Source organism: Tyto alba, unplaced genomic scaffold, assembly GCF_018691265.1.
Source record: "Tyto alba isolate M040663 unplaced genomic scaffold, T.alba_DEE_v4.0 Super-Scaffold_14, whole genome shotgun sequence".
NCBI lineage: Eukaryota > Metazoa > Chordata > Aves > Strigiformes > Tytonidae > Tyto > Tyto alba.
The window spans coordinates 8,653,007-8,665,956 of record NW_024881276.1 but is presented as its reverse complement, the minus strand read 5'-3'; the positions used below and the strand labels follow the sequence as shown (position 1 = coordinate 8,665,956).

General features: G+C 36.6%; 1 protein-coding gene across 4 annotated transcripts in view; it reads right to left on the bottom strand.

Moving 5' to 3' along the window:
• The window catches only part of WWC3 (WWC family member 3), a 103,482-nt gene that overhangs the window by 26,428 nt on the left and 64,104 nt on the right, over positions 1 to 12,950 (bottom strand). For all 4 annotated transcript variants that reach the window (XM_042788893.1, XM_042788894.1, XM_042788895.1 and 1 more), the window contains exons 9-10: positions 4,031 to 4,273; positions 658 to 747 (exon numbers count right to left, since the gene is read on the bottom strand). In XM_042788893.1, coding sequence (XP_042644827.1) covers positions 658 to 747; positions 4,031 to 4,273 — 333 coding nt within the window. The remainder of the gene's footprint in view (positions 1 to 657; positions 748 to 4,030; positions 4,274 to 12,950) is intronic.

Below are 12,950 nucleotides of genomic sequence, written 5' to 3'. Positions count from 1 at the left end.
CCAGTGCAAAAGAAAAAAGACTTTAGGATTAATCCTATTCCAGTTCCTCTTACCACTCTCAGACAGTTAGGGAGAGAAGAATGTAAGTGACAGAGAGAGATGAAGTGAGACACAGCAGGAACTGAGCTTTTGATGTTGGCGTGGTGTTGAGCTGAGGAATCCCCAAGAGCTGCATCTAAAAAGGCAGCTGTGAGTGTGAATATGCAAAACATTCTGGGCTTCTGTGTGGGTCTTAGCACATTCTCGTATTTAAATGGCAAAATGTTGTCGTCTCACCAGGATTCAAAAACTCCTCCTTTGGAGAAGGTATTAAAACATTAAAATCTCATAGAGCTTAAAAGAATGTTATCTTCAGATTAGTAAAACTGTAACAATATTACAACAGGCTTTAAGTATGCATCTTCTTTTCAAAAAATAAGGTAACATATAAAATTCCCAAATACACATAATAATCTAGCCCAAATAACCATCACCAATACTATTTATAAAACTCGATCCAAATCATCACATTCCATAGACCAAAGTGTATAAATTTAGTTAAAAATTAATTTACTTGGCACACATACATAAAAGTATTAAAAGGGAAACTTTGCAGATTATTAATATTCTTCTCTGCTACAGTTAAACTTCAAAACCTGCTGGTTTTACCTAACTCACCTTTTTAACTGGGAGTGTAAATATGAGGTTAAACGTGTAGCTTCTTCTAGTTGCATAAGCAAACAATTTCTCTTTTCCTGTAACAGTATCCTATAATTAAACAGATACATATTACTATTTTTCTTCATTACAGTCATGCTCAAGAAGTGCTAGGAGCTTTCCAAGTACAGAAAAATATAATTTCATTGCATCTGGAATATAGAAAGAAGTTTCACTGTTAAATAAAGCGTTTTAAGTTACGCAGCTCATATGTAGCAATGGTAATTCCAGTAAGAACACAAGAACCAAGACTCCAGCAGAATTCCCAGACAAGAAAAGTAACTGAGGCACAATGTAAGTCGTGATGTTGAAAATACATTACAGCAATTAGCAAAGTCATAAAAAGCCCTAGGTAAAAACATCAGACTCTACAAGATACTTTTTCCCCTTACATCAACCTGATTGTGCCAGTAAAACACAGAGAACTACTACAACTTTCGTCCCCTTGGCAGGAAAAAAATATTCCAAATAGCCCTATTATCCTAGCTAATTAGTGTCAAATTTCAAAGATTTAAAAAAAAAATTTTTTTGGAGGACTTCTGTTAAGCAGTAACCATAAAACTCAACTTTAAACTAATTCTAGGTGTTTCAAGTACATTCATATATTGTATTTAAGCCGGTGATCTAGACTTTTGAATACTAAGTATGACAAAAATCTCTTGCTGCAACTTATTTTTTGCCCATTCTAATAACAAGCAGCTGAATTACCAGTACCACTGCCACAACACAAATGGAACGTACCTGTAATGCTGTCAGTCTCATACACCTACAATATATTTTAAATTCTACGTTTTGAGATTATGAAAATTTCTAAAACTAGATTTTATCTGTTGATATCACTTCTATTCTTTTCCTGAATCCAAAATTAGAAGTATTCTTGGCATTTTGTTTTTCCAAGTTCAATCATTGAACTTCAAAATAAGATCAGGGTGGTGATGTGCTTTGTGTTGTGGATTTCTATGTCCAGGAAAGTTACTGCTCCAGCCCTGTATTCACAAATTGGCTGAAAATTGGGATTATGACAGTTTGGAGAAAGCAGACCAAACTTACTTGAGTGCTTCAGACCTTCCTCAGTTACAAAGACAGCTATTAGAATTCAACATGTTAATGGGGAGGACTATTTAGAAAAAAAAAAAGAAAAATCAACAAAAAGGGAATCCTTCTGGATAAAACAAAATGGCAGCATTGGTTTCAATAAACTCTGAATGGTTAATATATGAAAAAAATATGTCTTTGTTAGCAGTAAAATCATAAATCTCTCAACTTCTTTGGCTTCCAACTTCTTCAATTCATACGCTGGCAAGGGGCTGCAGCGCTACGCTCCAGCAACCCCTCGCCCTCTGGGGAGGCTCCGCTCATTGCAACCACACGGCAGAAGCTGCACACCCGAGCGCACGCAACGCTGAAGCTTTTCTCCTGTTTTTGTGGACCCCAGACCGGGTTAACCAAGTGGTACAAGCAAGGCTGCAGCTCAACTATGTACGCTTATATGATACAGGCACTGCATGCAGGAACCAAAATAAAAAGACAAATGGATACAAGAAACGTAACTGATTGAAAATCTGGCTGGGGAAAGAAGCGGTATCCACACCATCTACTTTAAAAACAAACTTAGGAACCTACACTCCACAGTCATCAATGCTGTAAAGTAGGTACCTGCACTAAAGGGCAAGAGACACCTCCAACTAAGGCTGCCAGACAATCTCAAAAAAAAAAAAAAAAAAAAAACAACCAAACAAAAACAAACAAAAAACACACACAAAAAAACCTCACACAAACAAAAAACCCACCAAAAAAAAAAAAAAGTAAAAAAACCCCAAACAAACAAACAAACAAAACAAAAAAAGAACAAAACAGCATCTCAGTGATACATATTTTAAGGTAGCTCTGATCTGCACAGAATTCAGTGCCTTTAAAACTCAGTAACAGAACAGAAAGAGCAATTATTTAAAAATGAAAGTTATTTGTATTTCACAATTAGGAGAAAGTGGAACTAGGAATGGTTTTGTTTATTCCTGAGCCTAAAACAAATAAATAAATTAGGGCTACTAATAGCTTTAAGGCTACTAATTAGCTTTCCTTCAATTTGCTATACATAAATAGAATACCCTTCAATATTATTCTAACTTCTACTCAACTTTTTGCTAGGATTTGAAATATCAAGTATCACACTGGAACGCTGGTTTCCACAGCATGAACTACATGGAAAAATAGCCTGGCCTTCTTGCCAACATACTATGCACTACCTAACATGAGAGCCCAAAAACAACAAATAAAACTTACTACACTGCAGTGTAAAGTGAACTCCCTTTTCTGTCAGTTTAAGCTGGAAAGCCAGTGCAAAAATGGCAAAATATGTAACTGTAGGTTGGCTGTGAATTTTCTATTTATTGCCTGAACTTCCTGTCTGAAGTAAGCCTTTTCAAAGGAACTGAAATTTTCAAAATTTGTACATGGATGGCACTTCCAAATATTTTCAAAGTGTCTAATTATGTAAATATTAACCATTATGCAGATCACTTTAGAGCTGGTTCATGTAGTTTTCCTCAAGTGTCAAACCTGGGTTTTTACCACATTTTAAGAGAAGTCAGTCTGGGAAACAAGAACAAGTACTTTCTCGCTTTCACTGGAAGCAGTCTATGGTAACAAGAAGAGGTTAAGAGGTTTTGTCCATTTCTTTGGGCAACTTCGAAATAAACACAGTGTTTCCATTAATATGTTTTGGGTGTTGTTTGTTTTTACATATAACTTAATATTGAATTTAAGTTTTCAAGAATGACTCTGTTTACTATGTTCTCTGAATGTCAGAGCTGGGATGTGTTCCCACTGCTGAGATTGCAAATTGAAAGGAAAAATTGCATACAAAAGGCAGTAAAAACTTCAGCATTTCTATTTCCTATTATAAGGCAGAAACCAAATATAGGAAAGGATCTTTGTTCTGATGGTTTTGGAGATGAATATTACTCTACTGCAAAATAACAGAAAAATCTTTCACTATCCAGGTACTGTTATTCAGGTCTCTATCATCAGACAATATCACTCAGACTTTTTCCAAGTATCTTTTGTGCCTCTGTTTTGATCTATTCTTCCTATTCAGGCTTTTTAGATGAATGAAAGCAGAACTAACTAGTCAACATCACTCTAACTCAGAAAACTTCAAGACAGACACAATTAAATAATGGCAGTCAGGAGCAGTCCCTTCCTTTTTTGAAGGCAAATTACTCTGCTAACATTTTTTATTTGTTTCTTAAACACAGAAAAATTACCTACTCTTCCTTTTGAAACTACCTAATATGGATCTTATAGTAGATGAGAAAACGATTTGTTCCCAAACCTTTCAGTGGCCCCATGTGCAGATGTTGCTCGAGCCCGCTGAATTTCATCCTCTAAGCGTCTTTTCTCTTCCTCCAAACGTGCAATGTCTTCTGGAGATCGTCTCTGCTGACTGATGAGCTGCAGCTCCTGAAGAAGAGCCTCCTTCTCTTTGATAAGCTGAAGACGGTCCCTGTCCGCTTCAGCCATTCCTGGCCAAGATTCATTGTCTAGCAAGGCCAGCTGCTGTTGTATATTTGAAACTCTTTAAAAGAAGATAAATACATTTCAAAACGCAGAAGAGACAAAGATGAAGACAATCAAGAGGAAAAATACCAAAAGGTGAAGCCTGTTGACTTCTGCGACTTTTTTCTCCTAAATTGCACAAGAAAATTTAGAGGAGTTTGGAAGGATTTTTTTTTTCCTGTTTTTTTTTTTGGGGTGGTTTGGTTTTGTTTTATGTATTTTTAAAACACTAGAGAACTACAAATGCTCTTAAGTGTGTAGTTGGATAAGAACATCAGTGCATTTATCTATCATGTGGACAGTATCTGTCTTCACAGCTTTCTAATTTTGTAATAAATCAACTCATATTTTAGAGCTCCTGAGTTTGCTGCCTGCACAGCTGATGTAGCTGAACATCCTTTCATCCCTCATTCTTCCACTATCAGATCTTAACTTGAGATTTCAAAAGTACATTGAAAAGTCAAAGGGTATGAAGGGGAGATTGCTTATCTAGTGACAATGGGGCCATATATTCAGGTCCAACCTAGTAGAGGAATGGTTCAAAGGGCTGAAAATATTAGGCAGTCCTGACTGACAACAGAATTTTTAAGAATAAAATTAAGATGCCAGTAAAACAAAAACATAGATCAGGAAAAAAAGATTTACTGGTTATAAAATATGGGTGGGCTTTTGGTGGATCCATCATCAAATCAAGCAATTAGATAAGCTAACTTGATATTTTTTTTTGTAGTAGGCTTTATAGCCAAAAGTAGTGTCCCCTATCTCAATATGCTGAACCACTACACAGAACAACAGTTGTAAGAATAAATTCCACAGCTGACATTTTAAGAAAATGTTCTGCTAAAAACAAATTTTGAACTCTTATAAATACTACAAAACCTTAAAGCTAGAAATTTCACAAACGTTTCTTTTGGCAAAATCAATAGGAATATAAGCATAACAGGAAGAACACTCCTACTGCTAGGTTTTTATGTTTGTCTTACAATGGGCAATTTAGACACTTTAGAACGTTACAGTTAAAATGAAAAGTAAATAAAAGAAAACCTAACTTTGGTTTTAAATGTTCAAAAATCAGAAAGAACTGTATATGCAGTTATACACCTCCATCTCATCTTCACTTTGAAATGGTAGCATTCAAAGTTCAGAGCACCATAAAATATTATCACTCTTTAAATAAAAGCACATTTAAAGCCAGCTATAAAAATGGGATATGTATTAATTCTTTCGGTAAGTTAAAGTAATTTTTTTTTCCCAAAATATCTGGTAAGAAAGAAAAGATAATAACAAAGCAAGGTAAAAGCACATAACAAGCAAACAGAAGATCCACAGCGTGATAAAGTGTTTAAAGAATAAAAGAAAAGGCATAGACATGACAAAGGTAAGGTTTCTTCATCTGAAAACAAAACCTCATGAAATGTTTATTTCATATTGACATCTGGAAAGTATCTGGCCATTTTATTATCAGGGGAAGGGAAATAGAGTATCAATAGAAGTCATTTTGCAATGACTGCATTCATACATGAATATGAATTTTGCTGTGAATTTTGTCAAATATATTTTTTCCTCCCTTTAGATTTCATTTACAGCAAGCAAAGAACTTGGGATTAATGTTACATTTGAGCCTAAAGCAGAATACTTTATCAAGCCCTTCAATACCATTTCCTCCTCCTTGCATTAATATCCAGCTTCCTGCCAATAGCTACTGAAAGCACCATTGTGAATCGATATGTATAGTCTACATATTTCATGCCTCAGCTATTGTGCATGAATTCCAGATGCAGCTTCCTGAAGAATACCTCGCCCCACCGACCAAACGTCAGGGCCAGGAAGAGCGAGCAGAGTCAGGACACCTCCTCTCCCCTACCCAGGCTGCTATGCTGTGAAAGAGTCAGTAAACACTCCTGAAGGCATACACAGCTTGATTTTCAAGTGTTCAGTGCCAAATGAAACAAATGGGGACTCAGGTCCTTTCAACACAATTACAGAATTCAGGTTACAATTGAGTTATCACAGATTGGCAAAACAGTGTGAATCAGATGAGCCCTGGCAACGTATTTGAGTGACCGTGTTCATAAGCTCTTACACAGCTTGTGGATGCAAGAAGATGAGATGTGTCTGGTGAAGCCTCTGGGTCATTTTATAAAGACGGCTGAAGGACTGACCCGCTTCATTTTAAACACTCGCAATCGTTTTGCTAGCTATTTTTTTAATGCAGGATGAGCTGGTTAAGAATCCATAGGAGCAAGTAAATGCTAATCCAGGCAACAAGAGAGAAGTACCAGCCCACAAGAGGGGAAGGTGGAACCCCCCCTACTTTCAGCACTCAACTACTGATTCTGCTCAGCTGTAGAGTATAACACCACCCTAAATACAAGAGGTTTTAATTTAGACTCTTGAGCTTGATGAGAGCACATAACTCCCTTTGGGTATGACATTTCAGTTTAAAATTTGTTTTTCCCCTCCTTAATTTGTTATGATGATGCTTTGGAAGTAGGAAGTTGCCATACAGTAACTTAATTATACTGTTATTAAAGGGAAAAGTACTGCTGTGGACAAGGTTTGTATCACTGAAGAGTTCCAAAACCCAAAAATACAGGTATTTACTTTGATTCCCTTGACACTCTTAGCATTTCAGCTAGCTCTTCTTGTCCCTACATTTTCCCTTAAAGCAAAGAAAAAAGCACTTGCAAAACACTACATAATGCAAGAATCTGCTGGGAGAGGAACTTCAGCACAAGTAAGCTAGTTTTCTGCAACCTGTATTTCCTGCAAATGAACTGAAGTTTTCAGGGAATTTTGTTGCTCGTTTTTCACTGAGGACTCCCTCTGTATGGCAAGGTGTTCCAAAAAGCTACCAGTGATAAACTTTTAAAAATTTATCTCCTTGGCTAGAAAACATCCCGAAGGCTTTTGTGGTCTCACTCACTCAATCCTGAACAAATTAGCTGTGGAGTCATGTTCAGTTCTGCTAAAAACGTAACACAAAATCCTCTTAAACATGTTCCATAATTTCAATTTCTGGTCTCCCAACACAAGCTTTTCTTCTCAATCACAATAAATGCCTAACTAAGCAATTTCACTGTGCTTGTCCATGCCAGATTTTATACCTATACTACACTAGCCATTCTCACTGCTGGCATGTTAAAAAAAAAAAGTGGCTTTTTTGCATTTTAAGGTTCAGTGTACATACTCACCTACCTTAAACACCTACTTAAATAAATCGATGACTTGACATAGATTACAATTTAAGGGGAAGTGAGCGGGGTGGAAATTAGGACACTTTATGAAACCCCTGTTTTTCAAACACATTTTTCCTTCTGAATGGGTATTTTTTAAGACACTAGTTCTTAAGTGTAAGCCACTGTAAAACAGTACTTCTAGCTGGCCTAATGCCAGATAGTGAGGTCCCTACTGATATAGCAACTTAACATATTCCTGGGAAAAAAAACAGTTAATTTTGAGCCATCAACATTCCAGGCATTTTGCCCATTCCCATCCTTGCATAACAAGTGCTGAGGAGCTTGCATTCCACGCTGGAGTAGGTGGTATCAAATGACTGGTTTCCTAGGTAGGCAGACTGACTTGCTGCTTATTTCAGTATTTAAAAATTTCAAATGGAGATGAATATAACAGCTACTGTTAAGCAGAAAAGCAGGAGGGGCACAGATGGGGTGACAAAGATTTAACCTAGTGATCTTAAGTAAACACTGATTCGAAACAGCAAACTTGCCCTGAAATGGCCATACTAATGTAGCTAGAATGATGCCTAGCCCAAGATAACGTAGACAATAGCATGAGGGTGGAGATCAGTACAGCCAGTAGTTTACTACACCAACTACATCGTGGGGGCAAGAAAACATGTATTTTCAGGATTTACAGCATGTCTGAATCGTTATATATCTACACAGGCACCCATAGATAAAATAGAGCAACCCTTCCATCACTGGCAATACCTGGGGAACATAAAATATTTTGTTAGTGTCTAGAACCACATTTTCAAGACTGCTATCTGAACCCAGCACTAAGGAAATTACACTGCTGAACTCAAGAACATTTCAGTTTGGAAGAGGTTATTTATTAAAATATAGCATGAGAAGTGAGATTAAAGTAAAAATCACTCTTTGTGTGATGGAAAAGTCTGATTTACAGTTACAGTTAACCCCATATTTAGACCATTGCTCAGATTATAAATGAGATGGGTGTCTTGGGGACGGATATACTCTGAAGCAATACAAAAGTCCTAGCTCATGCTCATAAAAGGGATAAATTATGGGTCTCCCACAGCTGGCACTTTCTAACCTATAAGCTCTCATCTTTCTAGCTTAAACAAGTTCTTCGAATTTACTTAATCTGAATTTTCCAGGGAAAAAAAACAATACTCCCCTACATTTAAATGCCTAGACTTTTAGGTAACATATCAGGCCACCCTATAGCTGAGGCCTTTGTTACCTGTGAAATGGCAAAACTGGTGGGGATTAAATAAAGAAAAAAAATCCACAATTATGATGTGGAGGAGAATGGTGGCTTAAGATCACACAAACATGCAGAGACGATCAACATAAATCAGCCTAGTTTACTCATTGCCTTAGGCTTACAATTGGACCCAGTTCTCTGCCATTTCAGCTAACAGGGAACTTCTCCCACGTGCAACACCCAAAGGAGGTGGCTGTGGGACTGAAGACACATAATGAAGGGTGTAAGAACTTGGCAATTTCTGGTGTTCACAGAGCCTCTTGAGAGATTTATATCCAAAGAGGGGAAGGCTAGAGAAAGGGGAAGAAAGAAATGGAAAGAACAAGAAGCTGGGGAACTCAGCCAAATGCTCACAAAATTTCTCCACTGTGTCTGCTTTGGCTGTTCCTGCAAGTATGTGCCACTGCGGCTTTGGCGGACAACATGAGTATGCTGTGTAGAATATCCAGCCTTCCTGGCAGCCTGATCCAATAACAAGGAGGTCTTAAATTGGCTTAAGACACTCATGAAACCTTTAGAGTCCACTTGCATTTTGCAGATAAAACTAGGTATTCACCTTTAGGAAAACTGCAAAGCCTGCTAAAACCGATAGAGGAGAGGAATTAGTGTTTTCCCCAATTCACATGTAAACCGGTATAATGAAAACATTAAGGACGGAGCTGAGCCATGCTCTTGAACTGTTCATAACCCAAAGAAGGTTTTATGTGTAAAAACTTACACTACGAGATTTATGTTTATCTGACATGCCTGAGCCAGATATTTATGTGGTAACCTAAAAATTACTTCATCTCTAAATCAGATTTTCAGATTAGTTTTGCAGAATAAAGCATACAAGACCACTGAATTTCACTAGAAATTAGGCCATTATACCTTGAAACCTGCCTACACATGATGAACTTTAACAGGAAAATACTTGACTATGTTATTGTATCAGTACTGGAATGTTGCTATCAATATCCAAACAACATGTATTTTGTCAGTACAAGCACAAATTGCACTAACACACTTCTGCTTGTACTAGTGCTTCTAAATGCCCAACTGAAAATTAATTTCAGTAATGAGACAAGTTTGTAACAAAGTAACTATTCAGCAACTATACTGAGAAGAAAAAAGTAACATTCTTAAAGGAAATATGGAAATACTAAGCATAGCTGAGGAGGAGGCTTTTTCAAGGCTAAAATAAACCTGTTGACAGCTACTGTATGATTTAAACAATTGAACTGAAAAAATAACATCTTTAAATTCAAAATTACAAAAGAAATAAACAAATTACTGCTTCTGCATCTGAATCAGATAAGCTGGTTGAAGATGTTTGGGGGTATTAGCTCATTAGAATCAACTACAATAAGATTGCAATCACAGTTAAAAATTTTGGTGCTTCTTATTGGCAGCATCATTCTTCATCTATCAATTAATACACTTCACAGTATATGAGGCACCGCAGCACTGACATTTCATGATAATTTGCTAATATACTTCATGTAGTCATTATAATGAACTGCACAACTTAAAGAGTTATCAAAGAAAAACAATTTGCTTTTGATTTCTCTTTCTATGAAACAGTCTATTCAGAAAAGTGCTCGAGGGGTACACTTTCCAGTGTGCAAATGCTTTCATGAGAGGTGGTCTCACTGAAATAGCAACTGAAACTCAAAACGGTATTTATCCAGGCAGCTTGGGGCTGTCTGTTCAAAAAGACCGTCCTGTCTCCCTCCTGCTTCTCTGGAGGGCCACACTGACAGATCTGAGAGAAGAAATTTCATGGAAATAAGGTACAGTTTATTTTAAAATAACGGGGGGTGGGAGGGGAGAGAAGAGTAAAGAGGAGAAGATAAGTGATTGAGCCTCTCTTCAGCATGATTGGCAAGTTAAAAAATAGAATTTACACGCCTCCTCCCAGAGCCTGGATCAGACACCGGAGAGAGGACCTCTTCCCCAGCATGCTTACTATGTCAGAACCCACAGCTCACAGCATCTGAAATACCCACAGGAAAAATTAAATTGCAAATCATCCAACTTCCTTCCAGTGGGAAACTGAAGGGGAAAAAAAGCTACGTGAATGTCTTAATTTATGTAAAGGCCAAACCGCTCAGTAGTTAGAGAGATTTTTGAAGAAGGAATTAAAATCGAATTATCTTTTATGAGGGAGGAGAGCTATTTTGGGAGTATAAGTCAACTTTTCTACTATCACTGGGTCTCATCTCTTTAATTCCTCAAGACAGTTCATTCAGAAATCTCAACACTGCATTTCCTTGGTCAGACACCATATATAGAGAACATATTTTTATATTTAAAAAATTCTTTCCTACATATGGCAAATATTCTGCTCATATCTAGAGCTTTATGATCTTCTGGATAGATTCACAAGAGTGACTAAAATGCAACACGCTGCTCTTCAGTTTGTAGGGCTTTTTTCCTGCTTTTCTTTAAGGGAAAATAAATACTTTTCTCCTACAGTGCATTTTAAAAGTCTCCCATTAAAAGTTGGAAATAAGACAGTCTCTCTGTTCTACTTATTTGCTATATGTTTCCACACCCTGTTTGACAAGCAAGTAGTCATAATATACTGCTTTACAGTTGTGACATACTGTAGCATTTTAATTTTCTACTTTGTAGATTTTAATCCATCGCAGCACATTCCGTCACCCACACTGTGCAGCAACAGTAGATATTTCACCAGCCAAGGGAGAACGAACACACAGATATTTAGTAGAGACAAAAGCCCTACAGAAATGCCAGCAAGCTAAGGGGAAGGAATGCATGATAAATGAAGAATGCAACCACAGAGATAACTGGTAGGGGCAATGAGCTTTGTGCAGTTCCACTCAAAAGCTGAAAGCTGATTACTTCCGTACAACATACTGGGCAGAATAAGGCTACTATTTTAAAGCAACTAACATGCTTTTGCTAAATAACGGACCATTGTCAGAGCTGCTATCCCAGGACAGCAAAACTACCCTTTACTGCAATTACTATTCTCTAGTTGAAAGGTTAGTTACCCGGATTTTCTACACTTTATTAACATCAAACCACAGCTCACTTCTGATGTTCAGAAATAGTGCATTCCATGCATAAGCAAGTGATCGGCATTTCCAGCTGAGAAATGCTTCTGCTACTTAAAAAAAAAAAAAAAACCCAAAAAAAAAACCAACCCCAAAAAAATAAAACAACCAAACAACAAAAAAATAAAAAACCCACCACTCTTTTCCTTGCAATAGCACATGAGAACTGTTTTGAAAAACACATAGGAAAGGTATGTCACAAAATTGAGATAAAAACATAATTAATACAATCTTCAGAGCACCAGTGACTCTGCTAAACTAAACAGTATAAAACTAAACTCTATCCTCCTTCTTTCAGCAACTGTCATGAACCCCTAAATTGTCACTGGACTATTAAATGCTAACTGTTAATCCTGTGACCAGGCAGGACACTGATGGGTTTTTGTTTTGCTAACCTTTATTAGGTAATAGTCACTGTTATTCACATGCATTATTTTACAATGCAGACTTTCATTCCAGTTACAAATCCTGCAGATTTGTGTATCTCTAACATGCTTGCACCAATTACATTTTTTTTTTTGAAGCCTGTATTGCATCCAAATGTGGGTAAATTTTCCAAGAACAACAAAATGGGGAATTGCCTATAAAGCTTCCACTCCCTGCCAAGACATATGACAGCATTACTGTTTCCCTCAAAGAAAAAGCCACATTAATATGAAAAAAATGAGGCAAAAGTATTGAACTTTTTTTTAACCCTTGTTCTGGGAAATGTAAAAAACTGGCAAAATAGACAAACTTGAAAAGAAAAAAGAAAAATCCAAACTTCAAAAAAAAATAAAAACCTAATGTTTTCAAAGTTAACTATACAGAATCTTTTGAGTGTCAGTCATTTTTAATAAGAGAATGTTCTACCAGCACAAATGCAAATAATCATAAGTACATAAAATTACTGAGTTCAGATCATCATCTGTACCTATACTGTTGTCCTGAATGTGTAAATAGTTTGAAAACAATGAGGTTAAATGAGGATCCACTGACCTATACTGGTAGATAATACTTTAAAAGTAGTATTAAATATATATTAATAGATTACTTTTACAGAGCCATGAAAAAACACTGCAAGACTGACCTTCACACAAGAAATACTTATGATAAACAATTAGATTGAAGGGCTCAGCAAGACTTTTTTTTTTTTTTTTAATCAGATTTTTTTCAATCTCA